The sequence below is a fragment of the Charadrius vociferus genome, unplaced genomic scaffold (assembly GCF_000708025.1).
Source record: "Charadrius vociferus isolate BGI_N301 unplaced genomic scaffold, ASM70802v2 scaffold198, whole genome shotgun sequence".
NCBI lineage: Eukaryota > Metazoa > Chordata > Aves > Charadriiformes > Charadriidae > Charadrius > Charadrius vociferus.
This window is the reverse complement of record NW_009649951.1, coordinates 2,690,369-2,716,734: the sequence shown is the minus strand read 5'-3', so window position 1 is coordinate 2,716,734 and position 26,366 is coordinate 2,690,369. Positions and strand designations below refer to the sequence as shown.

Below are 26,366 nucleotides of genomic sequence, written 5' to 3'. Positions count from 1 at the left end.
TGGATAGGAAACCACATCCAAATGACAAAAATTACTTGAAAAGCAGACTTACCAATTGTAAGTTCTCACTTTCATGAAGACAAGCGGTTTGGAGCTTGGACTTTAGGGCTACAGTGTGAAGCTGATGAGATGCTGTTTCTCTCACTAACATGTCAATTCTGGAACTTGCAAGTTGGTAGACATCCATAAAACTTTTAATCATGGCCTTTAAAAAGTAAAATAAATCATCAGTGCCAGGCAGGCTATACTTAAATGCCAAATAGCATACATCCAAATTCATTACAGGAGACCTAACTTTTATTAATCAGAGAAAGCAAACAAAGGTTGGAAGCCAGGCAAAATTTCAGTCTCAGAACTTAAACATTAAAAAGGTCTAACATGGGACCTTGTATTTCTTCTAAAACCTTAACTATTAATAGCATTGAAGAAAAGCAAATGACTGTGCACCCTAATTAGAAGGTCTTTTGATGAGCTGTTTTCAAACATGCAGTACTGCATTGAGCAGCTGATGCCATTTTTTGTTGTATCTAAATGAAAGACTCAGTGCAAGTTCAATTTCTGTTTACAAAGAATCACTACATAGTTTCAGGTAAATGCTTATACTTTCAAAATGAGTCGCGTTACTAATCCTCCCACTCCATGTTAAAAAAAAAAAAATTAATTTGGCAGAAACAAAAGATACACAGTAAACCTACAGACCTCTGAAAGTAAATAATCTGATTACAATATAGCTGGGAAAATATAATTGTTTTCATGTATATAGCAGAATGTCCCAACCGTGTAATATTGATCAGACTGATAATAAAGTTAGCAGCACAAGAGAGTACAAATGATTTGGCAGTACTGGTAACTTTATATCTACCCTAAATAGTGTAACACTGTTGAGATTATTGTTCTTCTTTACAACTGGTTAATCACATTTTATAAGTTATAGTTTTCCCTTCTGAAATGACCTGTAGCGAGTTTCTACTGTAAGAACATATTACAGATAATATGAAACTGGCCTTTGAATGCAAGTCTGTGTTATAGGCAAAAACAAACTTAGTACTACAAACAGGCATGGACAAAGATTTTTACTGTTTTCCCTTCTTTATTCTCAAACACACTACTGCTTTTCAGAATATAAGTTAACATAGCTGAAACCAACCAAGTTATTTAATTGTCAAATGTAGAAAACAGCCGTCGCAAATTAACACCATCATATCTTTTCTCATCAGAAAGAATACCCAAAATATTTTACATACTATGGTGCTGGTCCTAAAAGCATATTCACGTAGCTCTTTAAGTCTGCCGCTGTCAGCTCTGATCCTGCTTTTAAAATTTTTCATCCACATTCAACATGACTAAAATGCTGCAGCTCTTCACAAACAATACCAAGCAAGAATGTGGATATATCTCACACCCCATATAAAATTGCCTGCGAGTCTTCATATGGCAACTGCCCACATGTTAAAAATTAGACATATGTTGAAATAAGTCTATGGACTGGGCCTGTGACTCATAAACACGGATTATACCAATGCATCATAACAAGCTGTGTCTCAAATCTCACAGAAAAAAAATCTTACGTGTTCCTTTGATTACTTCCCACATGATATTTAAAGGTATCGCTGAACTAGAACGCATAGCGACGATTCCTGACCTCCTTCCTTTTACCTCTGCTACCACAAAGTTAGCGAAGCCACTAACCTATATAGCATCACCCTACATCTCCAGAGCCACTCTAAGTCCATGCCATTATCTGAAACAGCAGTTATCAATTCCTTGCTGCTCAACTCAGCTATTTCATTTGTTCTCTTGTTTAATGAGTTCAAAAATTTTCAATCTAGGAAAAATGTATTCATTCATGAGCTTTTATGTTCAGACGTAGCAAATATTTTTTCTAAGGCATCTAGCTTTTTTTTTTTTTTTAGTCCAGAAGGAAGCAATTTCTCAGCTATTAACAATTCATTACCAATGTGGAAGATAGCATTTATGCACCCATTAGTACACACTCCTTCCAGTATATCCCAGCTCCCTAGCAAGGAGTCCAGGTCAGTTTAGATTTCTCTCAGTCAGGACCAGGTTAGGGAATCTGGAGTCTTTTTTTTGGGGGGGTCTTCCCGTGGGTGACACAGAATCCTTGATAATGAGTGTGCAGAACATTTATTCTAAATGCCGTCTGGAGGAAGGCAAATACTTTGGTTTTTTAGACATGCCATTGGAAGGCATTAATTTACGTATGATTTTAAGTAACTCGTCATCAGTCACAGATTGAGTCACAGATCTGTTTTCCACAATACAGAAGTTCCACTTATTAGAAAGCTTGATACACGGGGAATGGGCATAGAACCTGGTCACTTGCATGTTATAAGATTTGTCACATAACGATTAAACATATCTCTAAAGGAGTTCAGAACTTTAATTTAGATCGCTATTTGCTCATTACAGATACAAACATATCTGCAGCTCTGGAAACTGTTCCATGATCTACAAAGTCTGTTGACAGGATTTCAGAGAAGGCACATCTAGTTCTGCAGACTTTTTTTCCTCTCCTGCTAAGAAGGAGTATTTTCTCCTTCTTTTGCTCTATTGCTACACAGATCAATAAGATGTACACATATTTTTTAAGTACACATAGCAATAAGATACTTCAGCAGCCCTCCTGATTAATTTTTGCAGCATAAAATTTGGCATTTGTACACATCTGCAGGATCTGGATTTAAGTGAGCGCTTCTGCTTTTGAATGTGTTGATAATACTGTGACATGCAAACTGGGAACAGAACATAAAACAGTAAAAATTTGTCTTCCATTAAAAACAAAAATGTTTTAGAAATACACACCAGAAAATGACTACTGTTCAGAAAGGCCAGATGTAGTGATCCCCGAACATTATAGGAACTAATACTGCAACTCAGACCACTTTAAAAGTTAAGACCTTTTCAGACAGATGAGTATTATAGGAAAGTTAGTGGAGAGAAGACTTAACCAAGGAGGCCATAGCAATAGTGGGGCTGAAGAATACTAATTTTAAACATTACTGGCTCTAGGTGTCCCTGCAGCAGGCTTGGACTAGATGACCTCCAGAGGGCCCTTCCAACCTCAACCAGTCTGCAATTCAGTGAACACAAAGTCTTCCTAACGATGGAACACAAGGAAAGTTAATAATGGTTGAGGTTTACACAGGACTGTCAATTCAAGCAGAAATTGTAGTGACTTACTCTGATTAATCAAAGAAAAAGAGGAATTAATCAGACAGCTGAATGGCTTTTTTTCAGTGACCTCTTCACTTTCCTTTTACTCCACACAATGCCTTATTTTATAAAGAATTTCACTATTATTTGAAGTTCTACATCATGTTCTACTGATACGGCAGAAGATGGCAGAAGCAAACTACAATGGTAGGACTGTTTCAGTGTTGAAAGTGTCTTCAGTGTGAGAGGAGACCCATGCTCCAACACTAAGTCAAGACACAGGCAGCTTCATGAAAACAGATGCATGACTTTCCCAATAACTGGCTGCAACTCACAGGATAAATATATATTCATAAGGTTGGCATGGAGAAAGGATGCTTTTATGCTGAAGGTGCTGGACTAGGCACACCATTTGCAACAGTGCCCAAATCCATTTTCAAATATAAAACCCATTTTCAAATATAACTTTCAATGGACAAGTTATTTTAAGCCTAAGTACTTTTAAGGATCTTTTTTTACAGGTATTTATACATTTAAAACAGTATCCCCATCTGGAAAAATCCCTATGACCACTTTAACTATCTTTGAATTCAAAGCAAATCATAAAGTTTTGAAAAATTAAGTAAGTGCTATTCACATGGTAAAGGAACAAAGTATTTTAAATTTCAGATCCTTATTTGTTTAGAAAATGGGACTCTGAAGATTCTGAGCATTGCACACACGACAATTTTGCCTACCTCCCCAGCTCGTAAAAACAAGGCCAGAAGACAGGAGCACTGCAAAACCTTGTATGTGCATAGACATCTACCAATGCTCCAATACCCTGAATATACATCGATAATCACATAAATAGATAAAAGAAAAAACATGTAATATTTAACAAAAATTAAACATGTTTTGTTTGAAGTGAAATTAACAGATAAGGTTTATTTCGAAGCAGCCGTAAGGAAGAAGGTCCTTATGATCTGTTCAAACATGTCTCATCCGTAATACAAGGGTACACATAAAAATTTCTGGCTTAAGCTATGGGCTGGTGAAGCTAAGAAACCTGAGTTGAGAGTAAAAAAGAGACAAACTAATTTGATGCTGTTTATACAATGCGAACCAGGTGAACTGCAGAGCAAAACAGCAGAATTTAAGCTGTGCTTTCTTTCTCCAGATTAATCTTTAAAAGGACTGAGAACACTTAACATTAAAGTCCTCCAGAGGACAATTTGTAAAAACATTTTTTTCTAATATTCCCTCCATATAATTTTGAATAACCAGTGATTTTCTTGTTCTGTACACCATTTCTAGAACCAGTAATTTTAAGGTGTACAGTGCTGTAGGTGCTTTAAAACAGCTTTTGCATGTATTACTGACTAAAAATTTACAAGACTGGAAGACTCCAATCTTCAGGAGTACTTTATTTAAAGTAAAAAATGGCTAATACTGACAAATTACACAACAATCTTTAGGGAAAATGAAACACGAAAAGAAAATTAACCTTTTTTAAAATTAATTTATGAAATTCAAAGGTTTCTCAAACTTCAGCCGTTCTCAATTCAGTTACAGTAGAAACATATGACAGTAAATACACTGATCAGTATATGCAAATTAGCAGAAGATCTCTCGTCAAAGTTTTCATGTATTTATTATACATTATAAAACCGGCATTCTTAATTCTAAATTAAAACACTGTACATGTTGTCTCCCCTGCCCTCAGTGCTTGGCTAATGAGAATAAACACAGTTCAAAATAATTTTTATTTGGTTACGAATCATAAGTAATCGCAAATGGAAGTTTCCATTTAAAATTTTAGACTATTCCAAAGTTACAAATAAAATACCAAGTGATTAAGAAGCATTTTCTTTATTTTTATATCCATGTTATACCATTAACTCAGGATATTACTGGGCCTGCTGTTATCAAAGAACTGTATCTCCTGTTTAGAAGGAACAAAACTAAAGGAAAGAGACCTTATGTGAAATAATGCTTACTAAAAGGTACCAGAATAACAGTCTGACAACATAAGTATGAAGTTTGTAACGTCAGATGCAGCAGGCAGAATAACAAGACCATCCACTTCACACAATGCGGTTTAAAAAAAAAAAAAAAAAACCCCAACCAAAAACAAAAGTATAAAAAAAAGTCAAAATTAATGTTTGACTATTAGAGTCTCCCTTCAGGAAATTCTTCAACTAAAAAGAATGTTAGCAGGTAGTAAATTTACCTAAGGGCAACATATACAAAAAGATGAAAAAGAACAAGAGAAAGAATAATGAATGGACTTCAGAAGAATGAAATATTAAACCTAGTATAACAAAGTGCTTAGATGAGAATCTGAAAAGACTGAGAATTTCATTTATGGTACAGAATTTGGCTGAAGTGCAGTTCAGGCAAAAGCAACTGGTGTGAAAACAAAACTCCACAGAGTGGAGTTCTGCATGTAGAATGCCTGTCATTACTGCCTTGCTTCAAACTGATGTAAATAAGATTAGTTAAAACGAGTCCAGAAAACAAAACATACATCAATTACTTTTTGTTTTCAGAAGCAAGATTTCAGAATACTTATTATAGATTTAAGAGAGCTATATTTAGGGAAGAAAGCATTAAAATTCATTTCCCCCATACACTTCAGCATTTGAAAATCCATTCTGCCTGCCTTGACCCATAGTCCAAAATGTCTAGTGGCAACATCAGTGGAGGATGTAAATACAGCAGCTTCTCAGGCATCAGAAAAAACCCTCAAGGGAAACAGCATTCAGCAAAATTGCACTTTTGCAGCTGTTTGGCACTTCTTTAATGATCTATTCTCCTTGTATCTCATTTCGACACTAAACTTTTTGTTGGGTTCCATTCAAGCGTGGCATGCACAATTTAAATGTGCCAAAAAGCAGGTCAGTTCTGTTACAACTTTTTTTTTTTCCAACCGAAAGCTGACTCAGTGCCACACACGGGGCCTAACTCTATCCCCTTCGCTTCAATAACAATTACTTTACCCCGTAGGTCTCAGAGGATAGCCCAAGGGAATGAAGCTCTAAATAAAAAGGCTAGATTCTCTGCAAGAGGTAATGACATGACTTCCTACAAGAAAATTGAAAAGGAAGCATTGAAATTGACAGAGACTGAAGGGAAAGTGCTTCTACTGGAAACCACAGCAGATGGGCATAGCAACAATTGCCATGAAAATTATTACTAGGAAGAAGAATTTAAAAAATAACATTGATCTTCTAGAAACTGATAAATTAAGACCAATGTGTTTGTTGGTATGATCAGGTAGAAAGCATTCTGAGAATTTTATAGCAGAGCAGCTACCTTCAGCCTTGACTACTCTGAAATATCTCTGGACCATGCAAGCAAATTACCACTAAACAAAATTAGGGAAACACAGATTTTTATAGGGCAATAATGTTTACATGCAAAGAGCACTCTCACTGTCTGTTGCACAAAGTCAGGCATAGCTGCACACAGAGCATAATGGAAAAAAAATTGCTGCCCCAAAGAACTTGTAGTTTAAGCTACAGCTACAGGGAAAATGTTACCAATACATTGTACCCCTTCCCATCTTCTTGTGTAAGAAGGCTTGATACAAAAAGAACATTTCAGTTTATCAGGGAGGAAGAGAATTTTCAAATAAATGGTTTTGGCAAGAAAGAAACAGAAACTGACAGAAGTTTCAGGCTGGTACCCTTCCTTCAGCTTTCTCTTGCAGTGTATATTCAAGACATGGACAAAAGAAAGAGGGAGAGGTAGTCGCTGAAAATAATACAAATTCTGTGTTAAGTGCCTCCACTGTGAGCACGAAAATCTGGTTAGAGTGAGCACAACATATTACCACTGATGAGAGGAACTAAACAGCATCAGTCACAACAGAAAAGCCAGGATTAGTTTTATCCAAAAAAATGGCCGTGTCCCATCACACATTCAGTCTTGAGGAGAAACAAGACAGTAGAACTTCTCATCAAAATCCAGGTGAAATGTCAAGTGAAAGTACAAGTTGCCTGTATCTGAATGATGTTGCTTTTCATCTACTGGAGTGACACCTCGGAACCAGAAAAGATGTACAAAAAGATGAAGTATAGAATTCTGTTTTCAAAACTAAATTGATAGAAGTAAAATCAATTAAAAAAAAAGCATATGCTTTCTTATTTTTAAGGGACTCCTACATATGGGTAAGATATCCTGTATAAGCAAACCAATTTTCATAAATAAATGTTACCAAAACACTGTCTTAACTCTCTGAAATCTAATGGATTAATTATAGGTGTATGTGTATAAGAACAATTTAAGGAAGGGAGAGAAGCAGACATTAATCTATCAAGTTACTAAGTAGGAAAATCTGAAGCAACTTCACATGGAAGGTATATGTGAAATCTGAAAAACTCTTTCTTTCTTCTGAAATGCTGTCCACAACCTATCCAACATAAGTAACTAATTTGACTGTTTGCCAACATAGTAGAAACGAGTTTACTGAAAATTAAAATACATATTTTTCAGTGGTTTTAAAGAGTGCTCTATTAGTTAAGACCAATTTAAATTAGTTTCAGTAAAGAAGTATACATTATAAACAAACAGATGCTATTGAGACTTTTATGAATCTTTTTAGAAGCTCAGGAAAAAATACTAGTTTAGTTTTAACCAGTGCAGAAAAAGTCTGTCACTGACTCCAACAGAAGAAAAAGATCACCCCACAAAATCTGGGTTCAGCATAGACACCTCCTTAAATATTTCGACTAGAGCTACAAAGGGATATAGATCATTCCTTTCTGGCCACAAGAAGCAGCCTTTCAATTTTAGATTAAAACATTTTCAAACTGAATTAGATAAAATATTTTACATATGCTTAGAAGGGGGAAATGTGTCCACTTCGTATTTTCCATGCAAAAAGATGAAGACAATCTATGCTGTAGTTGCCATTTATTAGGAGAGACAAAGGTCTCTTCTGGCAGGTTTAGTCGTTACGACAACTGCTATTATGTGGCTCATACATAAACCATCATTACTGAGTCCTAATCTTTGTATCAGATTTTAGGTGAATGCTCAAGTCTAATGGAGCCCAGGGACTAGAAAACTGCACAAAGTTTTGTGATACAGTTACTTCATTTCCTTTGCTTTTCTTACAAAGTGCTCATGGCAGCACTGCATTTTAATTCCATGTCAATATTTCATCCTACATAAAGCAATATTTTGTAGTGTTGTAAGGAAACCTGTTGGGTTGGATTGCAAACTAATTTTTTCATTTTGTCTTCTCACCAAAGCATCAGTTATGTGCACAAATTCATGATGCCGGCACAGGAAAAAGCACCAGTCACTCTCTAGAGAAAGTAATGACCTAGAAAAGCTGAACTGCATTCCTCAGGTGAATGGACAGACCCTTAATCTAATGTCCACTAACGCATACAGGATAGACAGGTGTTCTCCCCTCATTCTGCTGAAACTCAGATGTTAGTGAGGTAACTAGCTTGCTTTATACGTTCTTGAACTGTATCAAAATTTGTATTTAAAAAAGCTCAGCATACAAATGGTTAGATTTTCAATCAGACTTGCTTTCAAGATCTGATTTATGCCATGAAAATGTTTTATTAGAAACTGCAGCGACAACAGCTCGTTCCAAAATCTGAAGAGTCACAGGAAATTTAAAGAGCACAGTACACCTACTACTGACCTTCCCAATAAGCATACACATCAGCATCCCTCTTTCCAAAGCAAACGTTGGAGAATATTGGCAACATCTGCCAAAAGTGTTACTGACACTGAGCTTGACAATTTGCTACCCTTAAGCTTCGTATGAAATAAAGAAAATATTTTCCCCCCAAAGTTTGCTTTTAACCATTAGAATCTGAGGAAGAAGAATAAATAAAATAATCCCTGTCATCTCTGAGTGTCTAGTTCTACTAACAATGGATGCACTGCTGAAGAAAACTCTTATTGGGAAAAAACGATTCCGTTTGTCCATCTTCTTAGCATTTGTCATATAGGTGACAGATTAGCTCAACTCAGAAAGGTATAAATCCCAATCAACGCATGCTAAAAACAAACTAAAAACTAGATGAGTGAGACTCCACTATACTGAAGTCTGGGCCTCTTCTGTGCAAGAGGTCAACAAGCTGAGTGAGAAAGCTGTTCACGTGGAACAGCTTGAAAGACAAAGAGAAGAAACAAACTTTTCTGTTGGCTGAGCTCTGGTTTTCCTCACTTAGACGAACAATTCAAGATGCGTTGTTACCTGATAAGCTTTTTTAGATAGTACTTTGGAAGACACTGATTTTCTGCTTTGTCTTCAGCAAATGTACCAAGTGTCTTTTCATTAAATGGAAACTTATAATCAGACTGCAGAACAGGATTTGAATTATTAGGTTGGGAGCCTGGCAAATAAGGAGTAGGCTGTTATGGTCTCCTCCCTTCTCTGCCCAACAGTCAACAATTAGATCCAATTCCTTAGAAGCATAAGAGATCAAGTGACTTTCTGAATTCTGTTCATGAAATTGGATGTATATAGCAACCTTGAAAGGAGAAAATGACAGGCACTGGTGAGATGAGTTGGCTAGATGGTATGACATATTCTTCAACAACAGGATCAGAAATAAAATACCCCATATCACAGTGCATTGTAACTAGATTGAGTAAGTCCTTTTTAGTCTTCCTTTTTTACTGGTTTTGGTAATGACTGCAGGCACCGTAACATCATGTGCTTTACTGGTGACCTTAACATTAGAACAACAAAAGAGGCTGCTTCTTATCCAAGGATCCCGGGCTATCAACTTATAAACACCCTGGAGGACAGCATTTTCTAAACGACGTCTGATGTTAATTGGTTACTACTTCCTTATCCATTTTTCAGAGCTGGACCACTACTTGCAGTTAGGTCATTTATAAGCAATTGTGCCTATGGATGTTGGTAACATAGAGAAATCACTTCCACATCCTACCAAATCTAGAAACTATAGATGGTTTCTAGTGTTTTTCACCTTCTTGTAGTTCAGAAATGAGGAAAGTAACCTGAAAAGAAACAACTACTGATGGAGTGACAAAGAATGAGAGGTGATTATGACAGACGATGCTGAAACATGATTAGTATAAAGAAGGTAAACTGGGAACATTTATTAACATTAACATATTAAAATTAAATGAAGCGGCAGAAACCATTTCCAAAACAAACACAGAAAACAGTTTTTCAGAAATTGCGTAGTTAAGCTGCGAAAGTCCCTTCCACAAGACATGTGCATGCTTAACGTTATATAGGTTCAAAAAGCAATGGTACAATACATGGCTGTTGAATACAAAAATAAGAATTTTCTTTCAGGAGGTCCTTGAACTAAAATGGTGGAGGTTGGGAGAAATTCTGGAGACATTTTAGCCATGCTTCTTATACTCTTCTGTTTTGTTGGTTTTTTTTTTTTTTAAACTTTCCCCTGTCCAACCTGTTTTTAAGCAGGGACAACCAGATGTACAGCTATTCTATGTGTCCTCTAAGTATTAAATGTTTACTCAGTCCCACAGTCTATTTCCGATAGGAGTAAAATTTGCAGCGAGTCTCTGGAATAAATGCAAAGAAAATCAAGCATCTAGGATGCCAAGGTACAGACAAACATCACATTCTGACATGTACGAGGCGCTCTGCTCAAAATCCAGTCCTGTGGTCTTTGCAAGCATTTGCAAAAATTTCAGAATGTCTACGTATAATCTTTAGCTAGCACAATCTTAAAGTAATTTATTAAAAAAGTTATTCCTTTGAGAATGGGAAACTAAACGGAGAGAAAGCCTGGCACTACATGCAGTAGCAACTGCATGTTGCTTTGCTCTCTAATCTCTCCCTTTCGATCAGGAAGAGGGTGACCTACAAATGGGTGCTGGTATTGGAAAAGAACATACAATCTGCCTCTGAACAGAGAGAAGTCAGAACTAAAATATAGTCTTCAGGCATTAAATGGGCATTGCAAGTTTGCCCACAGGTAGAATGGGTGACTGTTTCCTCCTGATGTTTACTTTCGAACTGCACTTTTGTCAAACATGATCATGATGTAGAAGCAATCCAAAGGAACAGAAGTATAAATTCTATCAACGTTCCAGGTGGACAAACAAATGGTGGTCTTTCCAAGGACATTATCTTTCTAAAAGCCATGAAAGACTCAATCCTTTGCAGGTAAACTTGCCAACATGCAGGCTGTGTATCCCTATTATTCAAGTTTACAAATCAGTTCCATATTCGCCTTCTTTCCATTACTTTAGCACCCTTCAGCCCTCTCCATTTTCTCCCCACCCCATAATTTCTTACCACCTTTTGCTTCTAACAAGAAGAGATGATAATGAGGGAAGAGACCATAGTGAATGAAGAGACTATAATGAAGGGACAGTTAAAGAAGACTATAATGAAATTTGGCACTGCAAGGGACAAGTATTCATTAAAAATGAGTGCCCTATCTCAAGCATATTTGTCATGGAACACCTACAGCAATGGACCTTACCAATCCCAGGAATTTATGCTTTCCACAGTCCAATCTAAGTGTTGGAACTTGTGACCTTAGGATTGTAGCAGCACGTATCACTAGACCATCAATCAATTCAGTAAGTGCAAAAATCAAGACAACAGCTTCAAAGTAGTTCATTATGATTCCTGCAAGATTACAATGTAAAAAAGAAAATTTGCAGGTAACAATATATGTGAATTTATAAGCTGCAATTTACAGTCCCTCTCCCCCCAAAAATGCCTAAACCCAAAAGGTATTAGTGGCAACTTTGTAGAATATGGTAAAAAAAAGGTTAACTTCTAAACCTTTCAAAATTCATCCTCTTTGAATTTCATGTCAGGGGTATACCACTTGGGATGCTACCCCAGTCTATTTCTTCAATATAGGACAACTGTGGAATTAACAGAACAGCCTGGTTTTCCATGCCTAGTTTTATATTCTGAAAGGTTTACTGTGTTCTTCTTAATCCTTAAGTTGCATATTCATTGCTATATTTTCGTCTAACTGCTGTCACTTATATTGTCATGCAGAAGGGCAAATCAGGGTCAGTTTATGTAAGCGGCATCAATCTGAAAAACTTCATCAGTCTTTATTTCAAGGCATTATGCAAAGAAAGCTGACATTAAGAGAGCCTTAACTGACAGCAAATGAAATCAATCAGCAAATCACTAAGCCATAATAAACTCGCTCAAGTTGTAGATAACCCTTCCTCTTCCAGGTCCTTAACTACAAGGCCCACCAAATGCAGTATGTGGGTAGAAATGTCTCTCTTGGTTCCATCACAAAATTCTTGCACTAATATAGTGCATCATTCAACATTTTTTTCTTGCTCTGTAAGCTATCGATAAGAACATCAAACAGACAGAGATATGTTTTATGATAATGGAATATGAAGCACTTAAGTGAAAAAAGACTAAACAAAATATTCAGCATTTGAAGTTTCTTTTTTTAGTTCAAATGTAATTAAGAATAGAAAATAGTTTGATACTGTCTCTGCTACTAACATTTTTGTGTAATAAAGTCTATTGCCTTATTTACTCCTCTTGCTTAGACTCACTTGCTCAGCATTTCATCTGCTTTTGAAATTAAAAGAACTAGTACAAAAAAAGTAAGACCTCAGACAATTCCTAATCTTTCATAGTATTCACTTCATTAATTCATTTGGTAACCCACATGATTATCAACAGTTTAACAGCTATGCTTCTGAATAGGCTTATCTGTGTTACAATAATACACACTGCAGACAATATCAAACAATACAGTCACATCCAAGCTATGCAGTGGTTATCTGGTAAAATTACCCCCTTTCTGAAGATACTGTACAAAGATAGTCCCATGCAGTTCTGCAAGACAGAATTTCTGAAGTAAGAAAGACAGCCTAACAAACAAGGTGCTGTGAAAACTATATTTGTTATTTTATGTTATGCTATGTTACCGCATTTAGGAGTCTGCCCTTATTCATTGAGGCAGCTTTGGGTACATACTGAAATCACCATGTCTCTAGAGTAGTTTTTCTCATAAAAGAATAATGACTAAAAGTCAAAAAAGACGCTTCCTTTCGGGTCCTTATGCTATAAGATGCAGCAAACAGGTAACCAGCTGGAAAAAAAAAAAAACATCCCAGGATTACCAGTAGAAGCAAAACTAAATAAATAAACGTGGTGAATTAAGATCATATTTTACACAGTTCTTGTAGAGTTTTCTTGCATATCAGTACAGACCATTCATAAGAGATTACCCAGATGCAACAGATATAAATGTATGAAAAAGTCTAAGTGGACAAAAGCAGATAGTTACATGATTGTTTGACAGGGTCAAGAAAGAAAATTTTCCATTAGGAAAGGTTACTGAAAGGTTAACTGATTATATACTAACTTTGGCATGCAAGATAATCAGCAGCAGATCTTAACTGAAAAGTTTTTACAAAAATAGTATTGCTTATGAAAGAGGCTGGACAAGAGTTGGTAGTTTCACAGGCATAAAGAGACAGCTTTCAGTAATTGATGAATTAGTGATTACAGATGCTGACTTTGATAATTATGGTCCCATAGTGCCAAAGACTTAACAGGGCTGGGATGCAATCAGTGTACCAGCTAACTACAAAGCCTTCTGAGAAGAGTTCTTCATGTAATCTCTATTCATATATTAGAATGAAGAAAGGCAGGGGAAGAAACAAAAAAGTAAAAGGGTGGCTAAGAAAGCGAGGGGAAGAGGCTAATGATAAGGAGGGGGAAAACGAGGAAAAGAGAAAGAGCAATAAAAAGCCCATAGAGGACAGGGAGGAAAAGACTGCTAAAAGAAATTCAGTGAAGAGCAGAGGAAGTTGGGAACACAGCTAACCCGCAGAAAGGAGAAGGGTTGTGAAATTCAAATTATAAAAGGCAAATTTCCAGCATCACTGGCATTTTCAAGATGCCACTTTCTATGTTTTAAATTTGTTTTGCTAGCATACATTGAAGTTATGTTTCAAAGGAATTACAGTTAAAATAAATTATGCTAAAATGGATTCTAAACATTTATCATTATGATACAACCTATCTGGAGACAAGACTCCAGATACCAGCTGAACACATTCAAGAACATTAAAGGTCTTCATGTTACGTCTCTTTAATCTGGTTATTCAGATTTTACTTAGTTGTTAATTATTGTTTCTTAAGCCATGCACCAACTTTATTTTTGACAAATTGAAGTTTGCAAAAGGTCAGGGTTGCAAGAGGTGTCATCCCACTCTAAGGAGTTTAAGACACTTATTTATTTATGAGTATTTCAACTCAAGGTGCAAGTGCAAAGTATCATTATATTAATAAAGAATCACTTCTCTCTTCAAACAGTATATTGGAAGGCAGGCTCGTGGTCAGTCCAGAGGCAGCACATTTTGACACTAGGTAGGAAATCAGTCCATTTGGAGGAAAGAAGAAAATAAGGGAGGGCAGCCCAGGTGCTGTTGATAGCAGCTGTTGAAGCCCTGGAGAATGAAGACCCAGTTTTATCCAACAAGAAGCAGCAGTCTGATTCCAGAGGAGGCAACATTCTGGCCTCTGTAATGAAAAGGATAGTACCTTCTGTGGGTGAAATGGTGGAAGTAAAAAGAAAACACTAGAAATGTGTGAATGTTGGGTGCACGTATATATAAATGCACTATCTTCAAAACTCTCTTAAAAAGGCGTCTCCTTTCTGAAGAGGAAAAAAACCACAATTTTTTGTTCTTTTAACAGCCTTGCCATTAAAAAAAAATGAAAGAAATAGGCTCCAAAACAAGATTTAAAATACTAATAATTCAGTTTTCAAGCAGCTACTCCACGATTAATTCATCCCATTAGGTCCTCATACCAGAAGTGATTTATGTTTGAAAGACTTGCCCTACGCAGAAGATAAAATCTGATGACAGAATTATAATGTTACCTTTGAAATCACTTGCTTCCTCAATTTGGTAAGAACTTTTTTATTGAGAAGTAAACATGGGAATGAGAAAGTGTTCATTATTTTGAGAAAAATTATCAGCAGAAATATGCATATCTTTTACCTTCTAATCTATCAAGCATAAATCTAAAATTAATGAACAAGTGAAAATAAATACAAATTAAGAAGCTCCTAACGCTTTAAACTACATTTATGTTTGCCCAATTAATTAGAAAAAGTGGACCTACAACACCATCAGATAATGCATGACTAAATCATACATGAATATGTAATTTACGTAAAATAAATGGTAAGATCCTACTCCTTTATAAATTTATAATGATTATGTTCTAACTCTGAAGATATGTCAGCGCTTGGCTATAGTACTACCACCACTATAAGCCCTTATGTTATTACTGCACTTTTAATTTCAAATTACCTCAAAACACTTGAGAAACTCAAAGAAGTACATGTAAATCCCACGTGGACTTCCTAAGCCTGCATGGACAGATGGACACATGCTAAAGACAGAGACAGAGGGAGAGCACGACAGAGGGAGCGCAAGATGCAGGGGTTAGGAGGGAGAGGCAGAGGGACAGCGGGGACAGAAAGACAGACAGAGAGGCAGAGTAAGTGAGACATAGCCAGAGTGGGAAAGAGAGGCATAGGGAGCAGGAAAAAGGGGAAGAGGCAGAGAGACAGAGGCAGAGCAGCAGGCAGAGCTGGACCAAGGGAAAGCAAGAGCGTGAGTAGAGCAGGGAGAGCAGGCGCGGCAGGGAGAGGGAGAGCAAAAGAGTGGCTGTGCGTGCGGCAGTGCACACACAGCAGCGAGCAAGCGTGGGGCAGAGAGAGCACACGTGCAGCGGGGAGTGTGCCCGTAGGGCACAGGCAGGGGCAGCGGGCAGCAGGGAACGACAGCGTGTAGCAGAGAGAGAGACAGAAAAAGAGGGAGACAGACAGACAAGACAAAGTGCAAACTTATCCATTCCAAACCCACCTGGAGGGGAGAAAGCGCACCACAAGTGTATAGTATCTTTCAAAATTAAGGGAGAGCTTAGTAATGGAAAATAGAGATTTATCAACTCAAGTCCTTGGTTATAATAAACTAAAAATTTCTTAATATGCAAGGGATTTCCCACAGTCAGGTCAATCTTACATCTCAGGTGAAGAGCAGCACACAAAGAAATGCTTTCTCCTAAGACCTATAAATACCGACAAATATAGATACATGTATGTGCACCCCTTTTTACACCAGAAGCCTGCCTATAGTCTCATCTTCGCATCTGATTTTTCATACACCACATAAATGTGTTAAATATTCATATCCTCATTAAAGTCGCTCACAAAACTTGCCCACTTGGATTCTCTAATTCATATAAATCCTGTAAAACAGCAACACAAGTTCACCTGTGAATATCAGTTCTCTTCCAAACCAACATCCCAAAGTCACATCATGCTCTTTAGCAACCAGATATTAGATAAGGAAGAGGCCCACCATGCCAAATACTGACCAAAAGCAACCGGCACAAATTAATAGGGCCAATTAATAAAATACACAAATGGAGACTTTGAAGACAGAGGTCAAGGTAGTTCCCATGACACAGAAAACGATTCCTCTTGCCCTAATTGCACATCTGCAGGCAGCTACCACATGTGAATATCAGTGGCTGTCTGATCACATAGCCGTTCGCATGTCTTTCGGACACAGGGCTGACATGATTCTGCTAACCACAGTTATTGTTGCCACTGTTTTTCACCAACAATGCCTGAATAAATCTGTTACTTCTGTGTATTAAAACATCTGGGACATTCTCCATAAAGACAGTGTTGCTCTACTTTGTTTAAACGGCTGCCGTAAAACCAACCTACAACAGTATATACAGAGCATAACGTAGGCACGCAGGGCAAAGCCACTGATTTGTATGCTGTTAGCCTTTCCCTGTTTGGGAATCAAGCACTTATACATCAAGTATACATTACACATCCTGTTGCTACTGCAAAACTAGTCTGAGGTACTTAAATTTGTTTCAAGATGTTTCTTTCATACCAGTTCTTACCCTTCTGTGTCTACATCTCCAAATAAAAGAAATTTATTGTGAGAGTATACCAATGCTTAATTACTTATACATAAGCATTTAAACCTTACTTGGGGACTTTATGAATTGTTTTTCAGGTCAAATTGCTTGCCATGAGTATTAATTACATATTTGATGTAAAAGTACTTGATACAATCAAGAATTAATCTTCTGAATGAACACTTCTTCTGTGAGACAATAACCTCTTTCAGAAGATAGAGTGAAGAGAACATTATCTTCTTCCTAAAAGTGTAGCACAATTCATTTTTGTATTTTATAAAGAGTTGGTAACCATTACTGGTCAATTTAAATAGTCATCTGCCAAGTAAGACTACTAGAACTAGGAATCCCATGTTATTTCAGAGTCTCTTTTTCACCCTATAGCCTGTATTTATTGAAAGCTTCACATACAGTTCCACTTTTTGTCTTCAGTGGGAACATTCAGGCATGGCCAGAACAGCACACCTTAAATCCTGTTCTCATGTGTTTCAGTTGCTTGAAAATAACACTGTATTTTCCACTTTCAAACTTAGAACTCAGTTACAAACAGTACAACTTTGTGATGTAACATCCATCATAGCAATTATATACCAGGTGAGAGTATTTCAAAGCTATAGCAATCATATCATTTTACTCTTTGAGATATTTTTTCATTATTTATCCATCTCAAGTGACATTTTCAAACTATTATAGTAATTCTTGTTACAGTTTCCAAGAATTTAACGAATGCCTACTACAAATGAAGTCATACTTTCACTACTTGCATGGGGCTTTAGAAAACAGTGCAGGGACATTCTTGTCGAATAACTTACATTTCAATCTATTATGTAACTTTGCAATTCAAGAGCCATTACATAAAGTGCAGGCTTTGGAGAAGATACACAGAACTTTGTGTCCCAAGTATTTCTTTTCGTTATCTAAAGGTCTATCACCACAGTGTACAAAACAATCTTTAAAAGATGCACACCACTTCCTCTACAGCTTAACAATTATTTCATTTGGGAACGACAGGGGTTTTGTTTGTGCGTTTGTTTGATCAGCCCTGTAAGCATTCATGGTATTTGGAATGTTGGATCCATTTGCTAGAAAAAAAACACCTTCTGGTTTTACAAGATAATTAATTAAGTATGCCACAAAAAAGCAAATCTCTGATAGCTTGGTTCATAGTCAAGCAACTAAAGTTCATTATCTTCTTTCCACTTGTCTCCTATAAAGCAAGCATGTATCATACGCTTTCTTTATAGGAGAAGGAACATTCATATAGGAGGAAACATTCATATGTTAACAGCAATTTAAAAATTCCAAGACTTCCTGTATTCCCAATGACAAGGAATATAGATCTCTAATGCTGCTGAGCCCATCAAGTAAATTAAGGATAGCAGATTTCACTCAAAATGCCTTTAACAGCCACTTGCTTCCCAGAAAATTTGGAAGAAAGATAACCTATGCAGACATGTATGTACATATAAATAGACTAGCTTTTTTCTTCCTCTTATATGATGAAAAAGTGATACACACTGAACCAATGGATACAAAATTATTACTAATTACTGACTTCAGCCACAACCATGAACTGGATGCATGAATAATAAAGACAAAACAATGCAATCTTCTGTGAATACTCAACAGTTCTGATAGCCAGTGCTTCATCCCTACCATACTGTTTAATTTAGGATCTTTTATGCAATTTTTTAAAAGAAGCCATCAAGTATCAACAAATTTAGACTTGGGAAAAAAGTCCTCATGTCTAACAGTTGCAGATAATAAGGCCTTTAACTGAAATGTAGTTGTCACAGACCAACTACATGTAGTAGTAGCAGTTACAGAGACCATGCATGCAAACAATTCCACTGGTTTTAATAAGAAGTGTCCATAAAGTGATTACTGCTTGCCTCATTCAAGACTGCAGGATTGCCCTTAATACAGTTTTGCATACAGTGAAATTAAAATCAATTAGCTGACACTCATCTAGCAAAAGGCAATTTTATGATAAAATTTCTATAATGTATTTAGAAAGTTATCAAACAGGCACTCATTTACAGTACTGCACCACCAGTAAGCTAGCCAGCGCATACGTTGCTATGTGTTGGTTATATCACAAGCCCTCCGTACAAATGTGAAATGCAACTTTTTAGACTTCTGTTTCTCTTCATCTTCTTAGAAAGAAAGAGGGAATACGCTGTCTTGCAAATGCTTCTACAATCCTTCTGAGGTCAAAAAAAAAATGGAACTTGGGATGGGACACAAAAAAAAGGACAGCTGTCACTGAATAGAAAAGTTAGAAAATTAGAAAAGAAATAATTAAAAGCCAGTGATTTCCATGACAAGCTCTTTGAAAAGATGCCACCTGTGGAACCTTTTGCACAGCGTTAAAAGTGATCATCGCTGTACTGAGGAAACATTTGAAACTCTGACCGCTGCTAGAGATGTACAGCTGTGTTAATTAAAGTTTATGGGAAACTCAAGGTGTTACATACTACTACTTTATTACGGAAACATGATAATACACACATAATTTAAACCTTTATTGTATTGAAATGCATGAATGCAAGAGGGCAACAGTGAGAAACGTCCAGCTTAGAATCTTTCTCGAATGTTTGATTTTGTGACCCTGTTCCTGCAATTACATAGTGCATCTAGAACAGAGAATCTACAGTAAACTAAAAAGGATTACTACAGAAGTGTACACGCACTATCCAATACTTGCATTGTCTGACTTCCTGCAACTTTACATGACTAGCTTTCCTCTCTCTGATTCACACAGGAGAGCATGATGAAAGAAGTACGTACTCACTCTGCCTTTCCTTCTCTCATTGAGAAACAAAATGTTCTGCCTTTAGCAATAATGTATCACAAGAATGAAGTCATTCTGCACACCTATAAAGACTAAGGGATAGGTTGTGTATATGAAGACATAACAAACTTAAAAACAATAAAGAAGCATTGCACAGAGTCCATTTTCAGAGCTGATACATTTTCAGTTCATTTCTTTTTCCCCTCTGTTGTTTCCTCCTAACGAAATTAGTATTTTGAAACACACAAGTCTTTAAACCTACATGAACAAAACAGATTCTATATTTAAGTATTGCAAATAGCAGTTTCTTTTAAATTAAGAATGTTCAAAAATCATTATTACTTCTAAAACTGTAATATGGAAAAATCTGACACTGAAAAAGAAGCAGCATAAAAATCCTGTCCTTTTTTTTCACGTGTCTTGCTTAAATTGGGTGGGTGGGGGGAAAGAAAGGGGGATAGGATAGAGCGATATTAATTTTCAGATATATCATGTGCATTTTTCCATGGTTATATTCCCGTCCGTTATTTAACTGCATAATTAAAAGTTCACATCATCTCTGAAATACCGTATTCGAGAGTATATAGGGAAATTATTTCTCTTTCAGCTGTTGACTGCAATAGTTTTGAAGCTTTTTGTTCTCCACACATTCAGAGCAGTCTATCTTCTTGTTCTATCTCAAATGCAAAAAAGGAAAAAAAGAAACAGGATTATTTTAGACTCTAACCTGAAATGCTACAACCTCTGGCCTGCCCTTCAGCCCTTCCACTGCAAAGGTCTCTAGGTGCAGTTTGGGTAGCTGCAGGGTGAAGTCATTCCTGGTTGCCGCAGTCCGTGACAGCAAGGTCTGATCTCTGACCTAAAGGGAAAAAAACAGCATCAATGGTAATTCCCCTTCAGACACATTAACTGGGATGAACTGGGTCCCCTTGAGCCCACTGAGTGGACTTGCATTGATCGCTGGACCTGAAATCCATGAATAAATTTAGGACTAATTGATTTTTCGTTGCAAATAAATCTCTAATTCAGAGTGCTGGGAGAGAATGTTAAGAAGAAAAAGCATCTTCCCCAGGTCTGAAATGAGAAGGAAAGAAGAGACAGTAAGGGCTCGCAAGCCCACCTGGTATACACATTTCACAGATCTGTCCCCTGTAAAAACCTCAAAAGAAAAGAAGTAGTAATTGTACTTCTGACTCAAACAAACATCAGCTACGAAATTAAAAAGTTCATGCGATCACACAAACAAGAAGCTGGCATATGAGCTCTGCCTACTGTAGGGAGATCATATCAGTCCTCCACAATAAGGTTCATTTAATATCAATTCAGCTAAACTCCAGATTTAAATGAACAATCCTCAGACAAAGTAAAATAAACCAACCTGTAGCTCTGCAATTAACAGAAAGAAAAAAAAAACCCATCCTGCCACTAGATTTCTCACTGTGGACGCCCTATAAGAAATAACGCGCTAATTGGTATTAATCGACTTTTATACAGTTTCTGACTACGCCGATTCGGAGTGGGAAACGCTACAATTTGCACGGAATTCAGGCAGTTTGATATTCAGTTAGTTGTGCGGGCAGCCCGAAACGGAAGGATAAAACCAACCCCCCAAAGCGGTACCGGCGTGATGTCTCCCCGCAGGGCCGCCGACACACCCGGAGGCCGTTGGTGTCACAGTGCCACCTGCTGACCACGCCACAGACCGCTGCTCACTGCGAAACGCCCGCGCCTTCAGAGGGGGGAAAACGCAGGGGTAAAACTCTCCGCGACCTGAAGCGATTAACGCTTTTGTCTTTAAACACAGCCAGACGAATACTATTATCGTTACTTAAAATGCGGTATTTCTCCGCATATTACAACATGTGATTAGTCTATCAGGACGGATGTGAAATTACATGTATTTAACACGTAACTTCCCCAGACACATCACTTACATTCCTATATATACACCATACGCTGCCATACACCCACTTTTCATTCTATTTAATACAAAAATTATCATGTTCCCCTCCAGGAGATCCCAGTAGTCAGGTTAGATTCTAATACAGATGGACAGGCACACGTACAAATATGTATTAGCACAAACGAACAGATTCATTTGGCATAGACTGTATCTGTTGAGTAGAGCTAGTATTGTAAAAATAACTGTCGTTAACAACAATGCACAGTCCGATACTAAAACATATACTAAATATATACTAAATACATATAAATCAATAGATACATCATTTACTAAATACTATTTAAAATGAATTTCAGTTTTTCGTAGAGCCTCCCTTGCGGAAAAGAACTCACCAAACGCGAATTAAAACATATGTCCCTTCATTTTAAATCCCAGATTACTTTTTTGTAACCACTTATAAAATTAGATTTTTTTAAAATGTTGATTATGAACGAACATATTTCAAATAATAGCACAGCCTTTGAAATCTGCTCTGATTTAAAGCAGTACGCATGTGTAAATCTACTGATACAAAGAAGAAAAGATTTTATTTTATTCGTTGCTCTGTTCTGTGGGAATAGGGAGCCCAACATTTCCCAAGTTGACCTAAAGAATTCCTGTCAATACCTGTGGCTGCCAAACATATGCACTATGATGCAATTTTTATAACAGGAAAGGTCCTCTACACATTTTTTGCACACATAGTGCATTAGGTTCAGGATATACAGTCCTGTGGAACAAACATACTCTCTAGAGTCTTCTGTCAGCATGTGTAATTCCGGTCAGATGTTAACCTCGCTGAACATAACAAAATGCATTACTTTAAATACACACATATACACACACACACACATACATGCACTTGATTTACATTTTTATAGCTCATATATCCCAACTTTTCAGTGTCTTTGCTGCCGGTATGCACACAGATAAAAGAAAACATTAATGTGGATTAAGGTACTAAGAATTTATCAACATCAAACCACCAGTGTTTTGCCTTCTACCCTTCTGAACCGTAGTCAATAGATCTAAATATTTTACTGCACCCTGGCCAATTCATTGTTTGATGTTTAAAAACTCACCCAGAATCAAAGAAAATTTATTAAATTTCAGCCCCCAAATGAGATACTATTAGCTTTGAAAGTCAAGTTTAACTGCGATATTGATGATTCTCTTTTTTCTGTGACAAAATTCACAAGGGAAATCCCTATGTCAAAGTACAAAAGCAGATTGCTAATACTACAGGGAAAAAAACAATGTATAAGCAATGTAGGTATAATACACACACAATACAGACAGTGGAAGTCCTTTTAACCCTATTAGTTTCAAACTCTCCATTTCAGTATTGGGGCCTGACACTCACTGAACAATAAAATACAAAAGCCATTTTTTTAAATGGCTGAATTGTGGTAAACATATGACATTAATCCCACCACTGCAGAAAAGTGTATCGTAGCTCCTTAAAGAGTATGATATTTGATCTGAAGATTCACAACTAAAAAAAAAACAAACCCAAAACTTTGTGTTTGTAAATACTTAGATCGTAAAGAGTGAATCTCATTATCAACATGCATAATGAGAAACAGAAAACGAAGCGGGAGTTTTCCTTTGAAAAATACTCAGAAGGGTTCAGGGAAAATTGTAAGAACAAAAGACTGGGCATACACTGTACAAATATCATTACATTGTTTCTCTAAAAGTGAAAACAGTCTTCAAGTTGGCCACCTATTGAAGGAAGGGAAAGCTACAATAGCCATGCCTGGAAGGAATCACACTGGATAGGTGGTACCTATATGAAATCTTAGTTAAGAACTAATTTCATCACTTCCTGGTTATTTGCTTTTTGAGATCCGGAAAGATAATGACAGGAGTTGAGCGACTGTGATTATCTCCTCCTTCTCTAAGGAAGTGAGCACAGTACTCACATACACACTTTCATTACATAACTATCAGGCAAAGGTAAAACTGGTAATTTTATTTTAAAAAAAATCTTTTTATTTTGGTAGCTTAGCAAGGAGGAAAACCATCCTATGTAATTAAGGTTTACAGTGCAAGTTCAGAGCTTGTTTCGTATTTAATGACACTTTTTTTTTCTCCACATGAAATCTAGAGCAAGACTATTTTATCTGAGAGGTCTCCTTAGGCTAGAGTCCTAACGCTATAATCTAAAAAACTTGATCAGCTAATCAGGCACATTGCAGAGATTAAAAATGTCTAAGGCCAGTTCCACTTCCCTATATTCAAAAATTAATAGAAAGAAAAAAAATATACAAATGTATCTATATCCAATGCTAGTGAAGATTTTGGCTACTTCTGACTTCAGTACACAAAATTTTGGCTGACACCGTGAAAAGTTGCCAGAGTGATTTTATATGGAGCATAGCAAGTACTGTGACAGTGGGCTGCTGTTATGATCATTAGATTTTTCAGTTTAGCTTTACATAAATACTGTCTGAAAACAGGCAAAATCACACAGACCCACACAACTCTACTACAATACTCAAAACATTTTAAAACAAAGCAACATAGTGACTTATGACAGTGTTTAACTTTTTAATTAAGAGCACAACACAGAAGACAAGACTATAGCAACTCAATTTACAATCAATAAAGTACTGATGAATTCAGATCAAAGCTAAAACTGAATAATAAACTGAAGTTACGTTATTGACTGAATGAAGGTGTAGAATTTGATGCGCTAATTCTACATGTCCAAAAATGATATTAAAAATTCTCTGCTGATCAGAGATAACAATAATTTTGTCTACAGTCCACTTCTGTGCTCACTTCTTTGTTTACTCTCTGCAGGTATGTCCAGTTATGCCAAAAGAGACATGGTACTAAATGCCAGCAAGTTGTAAACGGTACTAAGATGCGCTTACCCCTCCCTACTGCCTTTGCCTGGTTACTGTCTGACTGGTACAACAAACCTGAGATTTTAGTTCTTTGTCCTGGGCCTAATTCAATGCTTTCTTATGGTGAAAATAAAGTAATATTTATGGATATAAACTTCACTATGTGAGTGAAGGAAGTGTATAGGAAACCTTTTATAAGTTCAAAGTTCACCAATTCTACATAAAAAATAGTAGCTAGAAAGTAAAAGACTTTGGGCTTATTTTACTTTCATTTCCCACTACTATTTTTAATAGCATACCATCTGCAATTTAAACAGTGGAACAAAAACTACAATGATGCAGTGATTTGGTGACAAATGAATGGCAGACAATGATTTAGCTTGCTTGACTTTGAGATGACCATATTGCTTTGATAACAGAAGCTACAAATACGTTATGCAAATCATTCTCAAAGAGTGCAAGCAAAATGGTTCCTACCACACCATAACGTGTTCTGCATGTGACATACAATTAACAAAAATGTTTTTAGAACTTTTAAAAATAGAAGGAGGCAGCCTGAATGCAAACCACTTCTTAGTCTTAACCACGGTCTTGTAGATATGTGGCTGATATAGCTGCATAATGTCCGTACCTCCAGGGCAGCATGTAAAATGGAGGCCATGTTGCACAAATCAAGGACATGCACATCTACTGAATGTGGTCCTTTGCCTTCTTCGATAAGAAGCGCTTTAACAGAAACAAGTTACATAGTACCTCATTTGAATGAGCAAGTCTTTGTTACAGTGGCGCAAATGATCATGGAACCAAGGAGAATAATAAAAAAGTATATACCTTGGGGGACAAAATTAAACCTTCATGAAGACTCCCCAATTTTTCAACATTTAGTTATGAATTGTTGATGTTCTCTTACCGTATACCAAAAAATACAAGTGAATATACATTACGGAAGTTGCACCAACAATAGTACTGAATAGTGTTGGTAACAGTAGTTCCTCAAGTAATTTGCCAATACAGATGATCTTTCTAAGGATATACCCATATACCGTCATTCCTGACTACAGGCTCTCCAGAAAACAGGGATCACACCTGAAGTGTTAGCCCTTTAAGGGAATACAGATCCCAAAAGATTTGCTGAAGTATTTGGCACGTGTGACATCCAAAGTAAATACCCCAGCACCCTGTCAGATCCAAGAAACAATCTGTTAATACCAATTGCTTATAAACACCAGAGTCCGAGACTGCCCTAAAAATAAGGTAATCACTCAAAAGTGTACATTCATCTTATTGAATGAGGGCCTATATAATCACTGACACAATTTTTAACATGAGGATGTTTCAGCAATCAAGAATCACTGCAGAAGTAGAGAGACTGCCTGTGACAAGATTGCATTGTTTAAACTGAAGGCACTTTAAATCAAACATGTGAAAATTGGAACACTATAGCCACAATCAGAGAGCGGAACAGCTGAGGAATGATGCTGGGAACCAAACCAGTCAATTGAACTAAAAAAAACCCACCCAAACTCTCCGAACTCTTCTTTTTTTTTTCTTGCTTAGACAAAATAGTGCCTCATAGGACGGAAAGGGAAAAAGAGCTACATGGTATAATTGAATGGATGAGTGTCATATGGCCATCACAGTTAGGTTTGAGTACCCATTAAAGGCCACATGATAGTT

At 36.7% G+C, this 26,366-nt stretch overlaps 1 protein-coding gene across 1 annotated transcript in view; it reads right to left on the bottom strand.

Moving 5' to 3' along the window:
- Positions 1-26,366, bottom strand: part of CCDC171 (coiled-coil domain containing 171) — a 163,198-nt gene that overhangs the window by 41,720 nt on the left and 95,112 nt on the right. The window contains exons 22-23 of the mRNA XM_009891512.1: positions 20,620-20,751; positions 53-205 (exon numbers count right to left, since the gene is read on the bottom strand). Coding sequence (XP_009889814.1) covers positions 53-205; positions 20,620-20,751 — 285 coding nt within the window. The remainder of the gene's footprint in view (positions 1-52; positions 206-20,619; positions 20,752-26,366) is intronic.